At 37.2% G+C, this 17,427-nt stretch overlaps 1 protein-coding gene across 7 annotated transcripts in view; it reads right to left on the bottom strand.

Annotated features, from left to right (window-relative positions):
- The window catches only part of LOC123756624 (small G protein signaling modulator 2), a 162,090-nt gene that overhangs the window by 47,852 nt on the left and 96,811 nt on the right, over nucleotides 1-17,427 (bottom strand). For 3 of the 7 annotated variants that reach the window (XM_069331899.1, XM_069331904.1, XM_069331905.1), the window contains 7 exons: nucleotides 13,873-14,049; nucleotides 11,460-11,527; nucleotides 7,957-8,111; nucleotides 5,626-5,652; nucleotides 3,180-3,329; nucleotides 1,887-2,011; nucleotides 627-659 (listed from right to left, as the gene is read on the bottom strand). In XM_069331899.1, the coding sequence (XP_069188000.1) occupies nucleotides 627-659; nucleotides 1,887-2,011; nucleotides 3,180-3,329; nucleotides 5,626-5,652; nucleotides 7,957-8,111; nucleotides 11,460-11,527; nucleotides 13,873-14,049 (735 nt within the window). The remainder of the gene's footprint in view (nucleotides 1-626; nucleotides 660-1,886; nucleotides 2,012-3,179; nucleotides 3,330-5,625; nucleotides 5,653-7,956; nucleotides 8,112-11,459; nucleotides 11,528-13,872; nucleotides 14,050-17,427) is intronic. The other 4 variants (XM_069331900.1, XM_069331902.1, XM_069331901.1 and 1 more) reach the window with 4 other exon arrangements.

Raw genomic sequence — 17,427 nt, 5'->3', positions numbered from 1 at the left:
GCTAAATAGTGATACCAACCAACATAATGCTGGAATGCTTATCATATATATTTTATTACATATTATAAAAATACCATTTGCATTACATTTTATATATTTTACAAACATAAATTGCCTATTCATTTGTGTATTAAAATAAACATAGTAATGATAAATTGCCTCATTATTTTGTTAGGTATATTCTCATTTTTTATTCCTAATCAAGGATACTTTTAAACATTCCCTATATAATTATATGGACTGTTTATGCCTTTACTAGACTGCAGAAGGCTCTTCAGAAGGTACAGTTTACTTATAAAAACTAATAATGCTTATCAAACTCACTCTTCATATTAATTTTGAAACATTAATACTGTAATTTCTAATGAATATTTCACAGTGTGAAAGAACGTTAGAGGCAGTTCTATGATTGCGTAGACAGTATTCAAATTGTCAACAATTGAAGCCAGCTAAAGGATGACTACCACTACAAAAAAACATAATCTAGGATCACTATGTCAGACTACAAAAAATTATGATAATTTGGAGGATCTCACTATCATATGCTACAAAAATGATTCTTGGTGCACGACTAACAAACAAGAACTCAAACTGTGCCACTAAAGGGACCAATCTATCATTCTGACCTTTTTTGAAAGCACAAATCCATATAGAAAGGTCTGCAAAGAATGGTTAACTGTTAGAATTTAGGAGACTATGAAAGGTAGAAGGAATATATAGAAATATGTTAGATAAAGATAGAAGAGACAAAGAAGAGGATTGATGATGATAAACAGAAGACATTTAAAATAGAAGTAAGAACAAGTAATATAAAAATAAATTTAAATACAAGAATAAATGAAAGGAATAAAAAGATTATAATAAAGGTAATCAATGTAAGATACCCATCTCAATTATGCACAATAAAAAGACTTAAAGCTTAATACAAAAGATAGTAAATGTATGAGAATAACACGTACACCAAAGATATTCAAAGCAAAATTTTAATATGTAAAATTTAATTTTTAAAACAAAAAAAGCAATGGATGAAATAGAATATTATTGTAAAATCTTAAAATTAGAACATATAAGATTATGTATTTGTTATGAAAGGCAAAGACATTGCCAATTAGTGTTCAGAGTGTATTTGTGTTGACTTAAGAAACAGGTACAGTATTTAATATGTTACACGATCAAATGACTCCTACTTTTGCTAGCCAAGGCTTACAGTCAGATCCACTTCTCATAAATATACTGATTGGTTATAGCCAAACCTGCTACATTCAACCTTGAGCTTATTTTACAGTCGCAAGCTGCTAGATACTGTACATGAAAATTCACGAACAACTAACCAGATGGAACAAATATCACTATAAAATCTCTACAGACTAATGTAATTAATTATGCCAAATATGATATTTATTCAAAATGAACTGTAAATGAACAGTAAAACTTATTATGCACACAAAACAATTCACATTATATATTGCTAAATTTCATGTTAATTGATTAATAACATTTACTTTACAAGAATCATATCTAATATGATTCAACAGTTTCTATGACAACCACAAAAGTATTAAATATGACTTAGACTGAAGAGGAGTAGGTCATATCACTTTGCTGGTAAATATGATTCAAATTTAGAGAGACTACTTACTGTATATGAAACTAAAAAAATAGTTTTTTTTTTAGTTTTAATGCAAAAAATAAAGAATTTAATCTTTAAATTGCAACACAAAATTTGTAGAAATACCGAATATTATACCATCAATTCCAACAAGACAGAATTAAAAAAATAAGCACAAAAAGCTACCAATGAATTACAGTCATTTTCATTTACAATGTCTAAATTTTTCACTTGACATTACAAGACATGAGAGTCCAAAGAGTATCATCTTACTGACCTTTTATCTTCCGTTGTATCAGGGCAACAACCATTCATCAGGTGATTAGGCGTCCACTTGATGACCAGTCCCTCTGTTGTCTGGTGGAGGGACATATACCCTGGCATGGCCTCCATCTGCTCCTTCTGCATATATATATACAGTTTGTGTATATTATTTCCATTATTTATAAGAAAGTAAGAGCGGGTGTTGTTAGCGATACTTTAGGGTATAGCTTTCAATCTCGTACCTTACGCTGCATCAATTTATACTTATTCTTTTGTTATCATTTAGGTTAACTAATCAAATATTCTCAGGCATCTTGATGACAAGAGTTCAGTATTTACCCTACTATACATACACAATCTGATTTCCTTGTTAAATATTTTCTAAACTTTTGCTTAAATCCATCCTCCTGTTTAGATACAATAGTACTTTTTGTAACTATGTGAACCATCATATATATTTTCATGTAATGGACAATTAGATAGTAGTATTTGGTATTATTCACTTTATAGTCTGGAAAAACTAAAACTAAAAACCAAACTTAAATATTCCTAGGCTTAGTATATCATATACATTTACTATATTAAGCCTCAGATAGTGTGTGCTAGGCCTAGGATGGTTAGCTTAGGTTAAGTTAGATTTTGTTAGCAACAACAAAATTAACAGTCTTTCCCTGTTTGTTCAAATTCAATAGTTCCAAATTCTACTTACTAATTGCCCATTATGTCGGTACTTACCTAGGTGTGCTTGCGTGGGGTTGAGCTCTGGCTCTTTGGCCCCGCCTCTCAATTGTCAATCAACTGATGTACAGGTTCCTGAGCCTATTGGGCTCTATCATATCTACATTTAAAACTGTGTATGGAGTCAGCCTCCACCACATCACAACTTAATGCATTCCATTTGTCAAATACTCTGACATTGAAAAAATTCTTTCTAATGTCTCTGTGGATCATTTGGGCACTTAAGTTTCCACCTGTGCTCCCTTGTTCGTGTCCTGCCCGTGCTAAAGAATTTGTCCTTGTCCACCCTGTTAATTCCCCTGAGAATTTTGTGGGTGGTTATCATGTCTCCCCTTACTCTTCTGTTTTCCAGGGACGTGAGGTTCAGTTCCTTTAGCCTTTCCTCGTAGCTCATACCTCTCAGTTCCGAGTCTGGTGTCATACCTCTGAATCTTCTCTAACTTTGTCTTGTGTTTAAATAGGTATGGACTCCAGGCTGGAGTCTTTCGGTATATGTATGATGGTTCACATTGTTTCAATAAGTAACATCTAAACAGGAGAATGGGCTGGCAGCTTATATGTAACTTACAGGCTGGACGTGGACATTATTTTTGCCATAAAGAAGTGTTGCTTTGTTATTTTGATGTAAACTCTCCACATAGTCCCGGGCATTCAATGGTACATTCCGCTGTGGTACCACACCAGCGTCCTCACTGCTGCCACTCACAGGCTTACGAAACTGAAAATAAGCAGTCTTCAGACTGAGAGAATATAGACTTTATGAAAATAGAATATGAAACTGAATGTACAGTACTATACTGTGCGGTACAAGAAAAATCACTGAACAATATACATTTTATAAACTTCATTGTTCAACTCTGCAGAGTAATACAAGTTTATTTACCTGAATTTATTTAAGGGCTACTAACAGTCTAGTGGCCTTGATGAGGACAGGAAGCCGGTGGCTTGTCAAAGGTCTCTCTGTCCTGATGATTTTTTCAAGCTGGATTTTAAAGTTCAGCAGAGTTTTGGCTTTTACAGTTTTGGTGGGTAGGTAGTTCCATGGGTTTATAACCCTGTGGGTGAAAAAACATCTCTGTTTTCAGTTCTACATTGTGGCTTGTTGAACTTGAAACCATTGCTCCTCGTTTGTTTGGATCAACACGCTCCAAATTGTTCAATATTTTGAGCGTTTTGATGAAATCAACCCTAAAATGTCTGGTTTGCAGTGTTGTTAGCTCTGTGGCCCTCAACCTTTCCTGGTATGAGAGTTGACTTAGTTTTAGAATGCTTTTGTTGCCCGGTGTTGAACTTCCTCCAATGAAGCCATATTTCTAAAGACTAGTTCTCTATGCCTGGATGCAGTAAGCACCAGAGAGTTATACAATGGAATACTCACCTTCATTTCCTTAAAGTCAAAGGTACGCTTGATTATTCCTCGGGGATGGTTAGCTTTTTTTTTTACTGTCACTCTCACTTGTTGCTCTTGTTTTTTATTTATTTATTTATTTATTTATTTATTTATTTATTTATATACAAGAGGGTACAATGGATTTGTAAGAGTACATAACATTGGTGTTCTTACATGCTTGCAAAGCCACTAACATGCATAGTGTTTTGGGCAGGTCATTAACCTAACAGATAAGGTATGTTTATTAAAAGATTCAATGGAACAAAATCTTAGTTCAACATAATAACTACATTGTAAATTTATGGTATTGATTACACTGGTGAAGTTGCATGTCTTAACTACTAATATTAGGGGAGTGGGTAGCAGAATATACAATGAGAGTTTGAAGCAAAGGTAGGAAACTATGAGGATGAAATCAGGTATTTTTTGGTTTTGCTTTTGAATAAGGCATAGGTTGGAAAATTTATTGAAAATTTAATTCATTAAGGAGCAAATTCCATAGACTGGGTCCTTTTATTTGCATGGAGTGTTTTCACAGATTTACCTGATTTGCCTGAACACTAGTGGCCTCAACGAGGACAGAAAGCCAGTGGCTTGTCAAAGGTTCCCCCATTTTCCTTGATAATCTATTTCACTTGGACTTTAAAACTTAACAGAGTTTTGGCATTTACAGCTTTGGCAGATAGGAAGTTCCAAGGTGGGTGAAAAACCCTGTGGGTAAAAAAGTATTTAGTTGGGTGAAAAAGCATTTAGGTTGACTCTGGGGATATCTAAGAGATATTTATTTCTGGTGTGGTGCTCATGGGTTCTATAACATTTATCAAGGAAGTGTTTCAGATCAGGATTAGCATTTAGGAACAAGGTTTTGTACATGTAAATAGCACAAGAGAATGTGTGGAGTGGGTGTATGTTTAGCATGTTTAGGGATTTAAAGAGAGAGGTTGTGTGTTGTCTGAAAACAGAGTCTGTTATACAGTAGTTCTCAGAGCAGATTTTTGCTGGGTGATGATGGGCTTGAGGTAATTTGCAGTGGTTGAACCCCTATGCACAGATATAGTATGTACGATAGAGATGGATTAGCGAGTAGTATAATGAGAGGAGAGCCGAGTGGGGAACATAATATCTGATTTTAGAGAGTATACCGACAGTTTTTGAGACTATTTTTTTATCTGTGTGTTGTATGTGGGTGCTGAAGTTTATAAAGACAAAATCTAATTTTTCAGCAAAAGTATTTTAAAGTCCTGCAGAACAATATCAAACTCATAAATCTTCATTCTCTGTATGAAAATTGAATGTTTGGTTATCATAATACTAGTAGTGTAGAAATAAACATCAGTGTTACCTTGATTGTATTCTTACTACATTTCACATATAATATAGTATATACAGTACTCTACCGTTCAATATACAGTATCAAGGGTCACAAGTTTCCTGCAATATAAATATTTAGTATATTCCCCAAATCAATTATGTGAAAGTCTTCATAGGCATAATACTAGAAATGTCACACTGAATATACAGTAACAACACAGATATAGATCTGTAAGTGTAAAATTTGACATAACATTAACACAGGTATGATGATATAAATGACAATGAATCTAACAAAATATCACAAACTTACTTTAGACTTCCCTCCTTGAGTTGCATCCTTCCAGGTGGCAAGAAAAAACAAGGTAAAACATTACTGAAAAGTTTTTATAAACATAACCTCACTAGCAAGACTATGTGTTGTGCACGAAGAAACCACATTACTGTAATATGATGTATAATATCAATGAGAAAATTAGTAGGTGCCATTAGAAGAATTCAAACCTGCACACTGGTTGTAACATACTATTTTGAGCAACAACAGTCAAAGAGTACTCTATTGTGGTCTTTTATGTTTGTTTGATATACAGTAGTCTTAGTTACAGCAGTCGGATGCTGGAAATGTAATAACGTATTATGATAGCTGAGATGAGGATGCTTGTGTGAGACCTAGAGTTGAGAGCAGAGCTTACGCCTAGCTGGGAGTAGAAAGCTTGAAAGAAGGCGAGACCATAGTGCTCGGATGTGGGTGGGATCATTAAGCTCAAATTGATGGTGAGAGCGGTAAGCTTGAGTATTGCCGGAATCAGCTGTCTAGCTGTATTTACAGGTATTTAATACAACTTTTGTAGTGAGGCTATAGCTTCTTGTGAGAGAGCAGAAACTAGACTTGTTGAGTGTTACATAGTTGATGGAATGTCGCTGGCATTGCAGAAGATCCGCATTTGCCACTGAACCACTATTAGAGTTAGACAGCTGACACTACAGTACATTCTTGATGGCTTATATTCCATGCTTCACCTGACTTGGCAAATTGATCATTATTCTGCATGGTGGGAAACATTTTGGTCACCTTTGGCTTTCCTAAGTGATTCGTGGAACATTGGGAGCATGTATTAGTTGTAATTAGAGATGTCATTAATGAAATTACAAATGTCATTAATAGTGAATATGATTTCAAGTGTCTTAGTAATTAGTAGCTGACACATTAGAGTTAATTAATGTGGCATGCTAAAGGGAACTCCCAAGCACACACCTTAAGCCACTGTATCCTGATATGCTACAAAAGTACTGCAATGTACCCTGGGGTTCAACTCAATCACCTAGGATTCCTGAGGCATCCGCCTGATACCAAGTCAGGGTATCACACATTACCCACATACATTCTGGTGTGGTATAGGAGTTCTATCCCCCCAGTGCTTCACTTCAAATGCACAAATAAATGACATTAATGTGATATATCAATTAACATGCATTTATCAATGAGAAAATCTGTAGGAGCCATGAGGAGGATTTAAACCTGCACACTGGGTGCTTCCAAGCACATGCCTCAAAGCACTGAATTATATTATGCTACAAAAGTAATTTACCTGAATTTACCTGAGGGCCACTAACACTAGTGGCTTGACAAGGACAGGAAGCCAGTGGCTTATCGAAGGTTTTCCCTCATTTGCCTTCATAATCTTTTCCAGTTTGATTTTGAAATTCAAGAGTCTTGACATCTAAGGCTTCGATGGGTAGATGGTTCCAAATCGCCTACCATAATGTAACCTGGGATTTAACTGAATCCACTAGGATTCCAAAGGCATCCACCTGATACCAAGTCAGGATTTCACACATTACCTGCATCACACTTCAATGTTTCCTATGGTGGTTAAGGTTAGTAATCATGGAGACTAAATAGTGGTTTGCTTAAGTGCAACTTGGTAATCATTCTGATGCCAAGTAGGGTTTGGAAGGCTTGGAGTGCTTGTGAACGAGCCTTCTGAGGTCACTCTGTGTCTCCATAGCACTAATATTATCCAACAGGAATGTTTGAAAATAATTCACTGTCCTTGTAAATGTCCTTGTTGTGCTGCTACAGAACGTCATCCTATACCCTGACTGGAATGATCCTGTCCATAGGGTCCAGGGATGATTTTGTATTCAGGAACATTTGAATGGGATAACTCAGAAATATAGTATTTTAATAAAATAATATCTTCCACTTTCAGAATAATTTAGTTTGGTTGTGTGGTCATCAAGCTATAGAAAAACAACCATGTAGCTATGTTAATTACATAGATTACAATTACACAGATTGTAGATTCATAATGTAATTACATTAATTGCAGAGTTAATTACACAGCTTAAGCTCCATCTGGCTCCAACTTCTAATGTCTTAAAAGTATTTAGAACGCAACATAGTTTCCTACTGCCAGAGACAGTAAGCTTGTTAGGCTTACTAAGGTTTGCCTGGGCCAATGACTGGCCTTTCTTAGGATGCAACTATTAACAGGTGCCAAACTCCTAGGTGAACGGAGGCATCAAGTGTACAGAAATGTGCTAACTAATTGCACTGACTACTGCATTACAAGTGATTATAGTCCAGCTACATTATAGATTAAAAGAGATTAAGCGAAATAGCAAAAGTGAGGTTACTCACATGAAGACCAGGTCTACGAGGAACTGGGGGTGTTGCAGGGCCTGTAAAATGCCCTGATGAGATCCTGTGGCGCTGAACCAGCTCATCTGCTGGAGGATCTGTCCACAGATGGTCCACTGTCTTCATCCTGCTGAAGTCCAGGGCACATGGGCCAACTGTGGATATTAATCAATATTTTCTTACATATGAAAACCCCTGATAGCTAATGATAATTTTAGTTGTTGTATGATATTTTAAAGTTAGTTAAAGTTTTTAAAACAAAACTTTCATATTATGTGAATAGATTCAATGAAGCAAAAGGCAACATGAAAAGCACATGGAAAACCATCTCTAGTATCCTAGGAACTAAACAACACTCACATAACCAAATAAAACTCTATAAGGATGTGTATACACCGTCAACTGATTTAGAAATGGCAAATGAATTTAATAGCTTCTTTTCATCGGTTGGTGCTAATCTTGCCAGAAAAATCCCACAGACTCAGACACATATTAACACATATCTCTCAGGCAGCTATCCAAACTCTCTTCTCCTTTCACCAGTCAGCCCGGCAGATGTTGTGTCCATCATACACTTTCTAAAAACCAAGGCAGGGAACACCAGTGAAATTCCGTCCATTGTATATAAGAGCGCCTCCCATGCCCTTGCGCCACCCATAGCTCTACTATTCAACACATCTATAGAGTGTCACATTTTCCCTGATATCCTTAAAAAAGCAAGAGTAACGCCAGTCCATAAAGGAGGCAATCCGGCGGACATAAACAATTATAGACCAATATCAAATCTACCCATTCTATCAAAAATATTTGAAAAAATTATCTACAAACAACTCTATTCCTACCTCGTAAAATTTGACATACTCAGCCCCTGCCAGTTTGGCTTCTGGTCCCAAAAGAGTACCAATGATGCAATCATTAGTCTCCTTGACGTAATCTACTCAGCCCTTGACAAAAATGAGTTTCCAATTGGACTCTTCATTGACCTAAGAAAAGCCTTTGATACTGTTAATCACAACTTCCTCTTACTTAAACTCCAGCATTATGGAATCCAAGGCCTTGCCCTGGACTATATTCGATCCTATCTTAGTGACAGACACCAATGTATAACCATCAATGATACAATCTCTTCCACTCTACCAATAACCGTTGGAGTGCCACAGGGCAGCATCTTAGGACCTCTTCTATTTCTTATATATATCAATGATCTGCCTAATGTCTCTAATATTCTTAAACCTATATTGTTTGCTGATGATACTACCCTCATCTATTCAGACCCCAACCCACATACACTAAATAATGTTGTGAATAATGAATTAAAAAAAGTCCACTTATGGATGTCAACTAACAAACTGACACCAAACATAGAAAAGACCTACTACATCTTATTTGGAAACAAATCATCGAATGCAATTCAGCTACAGATAGACAACATTAACATCAGTAATAAAAATGATGGAAAATGTCTTGGCCTATTCCTAGACAAGAGACTCAACTTCAGCACCCACATTCAACACATAACTAAGAAAGTCTCTAAAACAGTTGGTATACTCTCCAAAATAAGATATTATGTTCCTAACTCTGCTCTCCTCTCACTATATTATGCACTAATCTATCCCTATCTTAATTATGGTATCTGTGCATGGGGGTCTACCACTGCAAACCACCTTAAGCCCATCATCACCCAGCAAAAATCTGCTATCAGAATAATAACAAACTCCGCTTTCAGACAATACTCAGCTCCCTTGTTTAAATCCCTTAACTTGCTAAATATTAACTCCCTCCACACATTCTCTTGTGTCAACTACATTTACAAAACCCTGTTCTTAAATGCAAACCATGCTCTGAAACTCTGCCTGGACAGATGTAATAGGACCCATTATCACCACACCAGAAATAAATATCTCTTTGATATCCCCAGGGTCAAACTTAATCTGTGTAAACACTCTATGCAAATTAAGGGACCTAGACTGTGGAACTCACTCCCTAGTGAATTGAAAAGCTGTCAAACTTTTGCCTCATTTAAAAACAAAAACAAAAAGTACCTAATTTCATCTTCGTAGTTTCCTACACTGAGCTTTAAATTTGCTCTGTATCTAGTGTTACCCAGTCTCCCAATCTTTATGTACTTATTCCAAACAACTTTATCATTGTGTTCATTGCTGTCTTTCTTTTATGTGCTAGCCATATGCTGTATTGTGCCTACTAATTTTTGTTAAACTACCATTCAATCTGTCATTGCAATCAATCTGAGCTACCTATGTGCTTTAATATACCTACAATTTTCTCCCATCTTTTATTTTTTTTTCTTACTATGTAACTGTTATCATTTTTATAAATTTTGCAAGTATTTACCTATTTAAAATTTTCTTAGATTAAGGACCTGCCCGAAACGCTGTGCGTACAAGTGGGTTTACAAGAATGTAATTACTATGCTATGTATCCTCACAATCCCAATGTACCTTCTTGTATATATATAAATGAATAAATAAATAAATAAATAAATAAATAAATAAATAAATAGTGTAGTAAGTGATTATGAAAGCTCAATTATTTCCAAAATGTTTCACATAAAATGTACATAAGTTGGTGATAGGTGTACACACTATATTGGTGTTCTTCCTTTTCACCCTCATCGAGCAAAACATTTACTTTAAGTCCAAATATACAAATTATTACATATATAAATATACTGAGTTAAAGCAGGGAAAGCACTAGAATGGCAACAATTATGCAGTATGATGAACACCTGGCATCCGATATGGGTATGGTGAGAGAGTGGCTATATCCATCAATTTGTCAATGCTAAATACTAAATAATACTCTCATTTCTCATCAGTGAACAATGGAATGTGGTGTCTGTCAGCTATGCATGTCTTCTATCATGTCTCATCATTTCTACTGGTACTGTCTGGTGAGAAAATTTAACCTTCATTGAGCCAGTTTCCCAATGGAGCCAATGGGGCTCCCCATAAAAAACCTGTATTAAATGTAATAAAATGCCAGTTTCTGGGTGAGCCCCCAGAGGCTCCCTGATTTTCTCCCTCTCCCAGGCATGTTTATTTCTCCCTCTCCCAGGCATGTTTAATCATTTTAGAACTAACTGGTGTGGGGCCCGGCTGATCCTGGTCAGCTTCCATCTACCCACAACAAGGAGGGGGTGAAACAAATTAGCAGGCGGTTAGTTTTGCAAAAATTTGGTTGTTAGTTTTCACTGTTCGGAATTCTTTTGGCAATTTCGGGGTTGTGATCTGTTTTGATTTACCTATCTTTCTAGGTGCTTTCCCTAGGTGGTGGCAAAGATGATAACTTTTAAATGTAAAGTGATCATAGGCAAATGCTCCCTGCGCTTCTCTGAGGGGACCACATTCGGCTCGTGATCCCCAGTATGCAAATAGAACTCTGGGACTGATGGCACTAAGTAGTATGGCACTAATCAGTGTATGATAGCTTCAACGAACCTCCGGGGCTCCCCACAGAAAAGACAGTGTTAGTAGGCTACTTACCCAAGAGAGAGCTAAGGATGGTGCCGTAGTCTGGGTCTGCCACCAGTGAATCCTTCTCGTAATATTTGCTGGAGGGCATATACAACATACAGTATTAGGTTTTCAATTGAAACATGAAAAAATACAATTTAAATACTGTATTGTGCAGTCTGTATTAAAGCATAATAATAAATGACAGAGAAATGGTTAAAAATACGAAATAATAATAGTGCTGCTGACCAACATTGCTTCATAAATTATAATACCGTAATTCACTGTGTCCAGGAACAGGCAGCCAGTGTATACACTGGCTGCACAAGATGGTAGAGGCCAAAACTGTCAGTAGTTTCAAAGCATTATATGACAAAGAGTGCTGGGAAGATGGGACACCATGAGCTCTCATCTTGTAACTACACTTGGGTAATTACACTAAAGTAATTATGTTAGGTTTATATCGAGACTGCCTTCTCCCAGGTTCAAATTACTGATCCCCCCCAGAATGCAATCCCACAAGCTGAGTAACTTCTGAGTACCTATTTACTGCTAGGTGAACTATAATAAAGTGAACTGTGGTGTATAATTAGATGATTATAATTAAGTAAATAAATGTTATTAACCCGTGTACTGTGCGGCTGTTTAATGTAACAACTCCATGGTGCGCATAACACAAATTATTCCCTGAAAATTATTTTTTCTTTCTAATATGGTTATAATGCACTCCATGATTACAGGAAACTAAAAAAAAAAAAATTATGTGACTACCTTTGGCTGCGATGGAGGGATGATGTTTTGCCATTCATGGGTGTTGAGTGAGTGGTCACAGTCATCACCCTAGACTTTTATAGGGTTTATAAAATTGCATTATGCCTCAGAACATAGTGGTTACCAGTAAAGGTAAGCTTCTCTCCTACCTGGATTTGATCGATCATGCCCTTCTCTGTTGTTAGCCCAAGATCTAGAATGATGTTGCCTCGGGTGGGTTCAGTCACATGTTGTATGGAAAAGGTGTCCTGTACTAGGTAAATAAAACTGCTCTTTCCATTTGCTATGTTAGTTTCTATTGTCTTTTGATTAAAATACCCCATTAATATTAGTGCTGTTGGTGTTATCTGTAGCAGAGCAAGAAAAGATAAAGAATTTAGAAGGTAAAGAGGAAACAGTAACTGCTGATAGTACACTAGTGTAAAAATAAAATAAAATGAGGAAGAAATTAATATAAAAGTGCTAGTAGTTTTTGCAGCCATAAAAGGCTGTATAGTATTATTAATACCCAAGTTTATCTCAAGTTTATCTGATGAATACCAGCTATAATATTAGCTAGCAGTTAAGAGAAGATGTCAGTGGAAAGTTCCCCATTATTTCTCTGGTAAATTCAGGTAAATTTTTGCCTGTTGAATTTTGAACTGTAAGCACTGTCTTTGTATTTATGGCTTTGGTGAGTAAGAACTCCTATGACATTATTATCCTATAGATGAAAAAATATCTTCTGTTCTGAACCTACATTTGTTGCTTGGTGATCTTGAAACTCTTGCCTGCTGTGTGATTCACATTGAACCTTTTAGAGGTATTGGACTTTTTTTTAGTAATAATGTATTTTGTAGGTGAGGTCTCAATGCTGAATATAGTAGCTCAGGTGGAGGGTACACAAGAGATTTGTACAGGTGAATGACCACTTTACTTACCCTGAAGTCAGAGATGTTTAATTATACATAGAGTATATTTGTCTTTTATGAAGCTTACTACCCAGCCTATTCTCATGAAAAAACATCTGATTTTAAGTTGTTTTGTATAACCATAACCATATTTGCCTGATTTACCTGAGGGCCACTAACCCAAGTTGCCTCAATGAGGACAGGAAGCCAGTGGGTTGTCGAAGGTTCCCTCATTTGCTTTGATGATCTTTTCCAGTCACATTTTAAAACTCAACACAGATTTGGCAGTTGCAGTTTCAGCGGGTATGCAGTTCCATGGGTTAATAACCCTGTATATGAAAAAGCATCTTCTGTTCTTAGTCCTACATTGTGGCTTGAAAACCATTACTCCTTGTTTGTGTTACATCTGACCTTTTGAAGAAAATGTCCAGATCAACTTTGTCAGTATTATAAAAGTTTCAATAAGATCTGCTTGTCATACCTGGTTTGCAGTGTTGTTAGCCCTGTGGCCTTCAAGCGTTCCTGACACAAGAGATAAGGAATGAATGTGATATGAACCTAGACCATACCTAGAGACTATTGAGGATGGGAAAAAGAGCAGAGTATACAAACTGAAGGATTTGCAATTCCATTAAGCACTTCCTTATTGCTGCTGGTACTCCTAGTAATTTTCACAATTTGATGCATTTAATTTTAAGTGGTTACACCAGCAGAACTGCACATAACTCATACACACACAAACATATTTTAGCACAACATCCAAGAGACCTTCCCACTCTTACTTGCTGTTCTGCACCAGGTAGTCGATGATCTTGGCCAAGACCTTCTCAAATAGGGCCACGCGGATCCACAGGTACCTTGGTGGACTGGTACTGCAAGTGGTGCTGGAGCCTGAGTTCTTCTTTACCAAGGGGGGTTTGCCTAAACGGGAGCTGGAGTCTCCACTGCCACTACTGCGTCTGCCAAGGATAAGGCACAATGAAGTTTCACATAAGCTAAGGTAGTTTCCATCTTCAAAGGCTATAAAAAGACAGGAAAGAGTCCTTTTAACATAGTGTTGTTTTAAGTTATTTAAGGTTTTTGGCCAATTGACTGCCTGTATTATTAGGCCACATTCAATGTAATTTCTAATTTGCAGGTGCTACAGTATATAGTAAATACTCAAATCAGGACAAATAATAATACAGTAATAATAATAATAATAATAATAATAATAATAATAATAATAATAATAATAATAATAATAATTCAGGTAAAAGTACATACATAATGAGTTACATACAGAATGTTGGATTTCTAGATTGAGCTAGTACCTGTATATACTATGATGTTCAACTACAGGGGATACATGGCTGCACCTGGGTCTTTTATTTCTCTTAACCCTCTTCCACTATTCACCTCCCTTCCTTCTCTCTCTCTCTCTCTTCTCATCACTCTCAATCTCCCCTCTCTCTCTCTCTCTCTCTCTCTCTTCTCCTCACTCTCAATCTCCCCTCTCTCTCTCTCTCTTCTCCACACTCTCAATCTCCCCTCTCTCTCTCTCTTCTCCTCACTCCCAATCTCCCCTCTCCTCTCTCCCAATCTCTCCTCTCTCTCTTCTCCTCTCTCCCAATCTCCCCTCTCTCTCTTCTCCTCTCTCCCAATCTCCCCTCTCTCTCTTCTCCTCTCTCCCAATCTCCCCTCTCTCTCTTCTCCTCACTCCCAATCTCCCCTTTCTAGATAAGATGTTTATTCAGGTAAGCTAGGTCCATGCATTGAAAATGAGTTACTGAAACTGGATAATAAATCTACGTTTAACACAACCCACATTTCAGATTTGACACCACTTGCATGGGAAGACTGGGTTAGATTCTGTAGCAACTACTGTATATTAATAAGCTAATGAGAATATGGATCAAGTATATTACTTATGTGCAGGTAATGAGATGGGTCTGTTAATTTTACATAATCTATTTCTAAGTGTGTTCCACATTCCTAGAAGTCCTACATTAATTCTAGATCCACTAATTATAATTCCCAAGTGTACAACTAATTACAGTTACTACCTCTTCCCAGCGTGCTAGATGCTGGTCAGTTTGGCAAGGTGAGGTTTGGCAATAGCAGTCTTTCGGGCTATACATTCCAGTGCCACCTCTCGGATGGCTTAATCTTCACCAATCAATCAATCAATCAATCATTGTCAGGGTCAGTCTAAACTCTTATAGTAATTCAGTACAGACAATTGAGAGATACCACACATCTTCAACATTTATTAGCAACAATGTAACTCTCGAGTCCAGATCCTAAACCTCACAAGACACTTCAGCCTCGACTCAGAGCACACAGCGAGCGCTCCCACGCTCCGGCCGCATTCGAGGTCTTCGACTCCGCCCACATTCAGAGGTCCACGTTCTACGCGCTCAGCCGGCATGCGAACTCTCTAACCCCCCCCCCCCCCCGCCTCACTCAAGCTCTGTGCCCTGCTCCAGGCTTCGTCTCGGCTACTACTACACTTCACTACATAGCCAACAAACCGACTGCTGTAACCAAGACTATACAATATAAAAATACAACTAAACTCTTTTACATTACAATGGTAACCAACAGTCATCAAAGAGTATGGTCACCCGCGATGAGCTCCCCTAACACGGTAACCAACAGTCATCAAAGAGCATGGTCACCCGCGATGAGCTCCCCTATCCCGGTAACCAACAGTCATCAATGAGTATGGTCACCCGCGATGAGTTGCCATATAGAGTTGTTTATTTTGCTCTTGTGATCAAGTGTAGCCCATAATGAACGTCATCATGGCTTCACGTTCAGGTCACGCGATGCCTGCGTATTGCCTCAAGGCAATATGCCCGTTCACACAATGTTTATTAACGCCCTTTCTTGCTCAGTTTAAACAACTCTTCCCTCCCTCTCCTCTACAATATCATTGAAGCAGTTATTATTTTCAAGTTATAGAATTACGCTACCGCTTGGGTTTATTTCTAAGCCTAAACAAGAGAACTAAGAACCAGAACTGTTTAGGTTTATTTCTAAACCTAAACGATAGGTTTATTTTTTGGCGAGAGAAAGCCATATAGAAATATAAGCTTTATAATACATACGAATATACCACTGTGCTTAGTCTATTTTATTCTTTGTCTTTGTATATTATTTGCATCTTTTTAGTTACCTCAATTTACCTGAAGGCTACTAACACTCTAGTGGCCTCGATGAGGACGTTTAGTTTCGTTCATTTATTATGCACCCCATACCCATTTTGTGGGCGGTAGTGGAAAGGGTTACAAATGGGGACGGAAAGCCGGAGGCTTGTCAAAGGTGATTTTTGTCCTTATAATTTTTATTAAACTGGATTTTAAAGTTCAGAATTTTGGCATTTACGGCTACGGCGGGTAGGCGGTTCCATGGGTATATAACCCTGTGGGTGAAAAAGCATCTCATGTTTCGAGTCCTACACTGGCACTGGCGAGCATGAACCTGTTGCTCCTTGTGTGCGTTACATCTAACCTTTGGATGACGTTGTCCGGATCAACATCCTTCAAACTGTTCAGTATTTTGAACGTTTCGACGAGTTTCTGCCCGAAACGCTGTGCGTGTTAGTGGCTTTGCAACAATGTAAAAATACCAATCTTATGTAATCTCACACACTCATTGTACCTTCTTGTAAATAAAATTATTATTATTATTATTATTATTATTATTATTATTATTATTATTATTATTATCCTTCTCATTTTAAGCAGTGTTGTTAGCCCTGTGACCCTCGACCTGTGCTGGTATGAGAGTTGACATAGCTCTGGAATCACTCTTGTTGTCCGGTGTTAAACTTTCTCTAATGAAGCTATATGTCTTTCTGAAGATGAGGTCTCCATGCATGGTTGCAATAATCCAGGTCTCCATGCATGGTTGCAATAATCCAGGTCTCCATGCATGGTTGCAATAATCCAGGTCTCCATGCATGGTTGCAATAATCCAGGTCTCCATGCATGGTTGCAATAATCCAGGTCTCCATGCATGGCTGCAATAATCCAGGTCTCCATGCATGGTTGCAATAATCCAGGCCTCCATGCATGGTTGCAATAATCTACCCCTGAACTACTTCCGGAAATCGTCAAAAAGCATTTGATATACATCTTCCTCACAACAGGCTGGTGTAAAAGACGAAAAAGCAATCAGGAGTAACTGGGAAGATGCTTAATTGAGTAAACTAAACTTGAGTAAACTTAAAATTATCTGTTAGATTAAGGACCTGCCCGAAACGCTGCGCGTACTAGTGGCTTTACAAGATTGTAAATACTATACTATGTATTCTCACAAACCCAATGTACCTTTTTGTATATAAATAAATA

Source organism: Procambarus clarkii, chromosome 26 (assembly GCF_040958095.1).
Source record: "Procambarus clarkii isolate CNS0578487 chromosome 26, FALCON_Pclarkii_2.0, whole genome shotgun sequence".
NCBI classification, from domain to species: Eukaryota; Metazoa; Arthropoda; class Malacostraca; order Decapoda; family Cambaridae; genus Procambarus; species Procambarus clarkii.
Note: the sequence above shows the minus strand (reverse complement) of the source record. Positions and strands in the feature narration are given on the sequence as shown.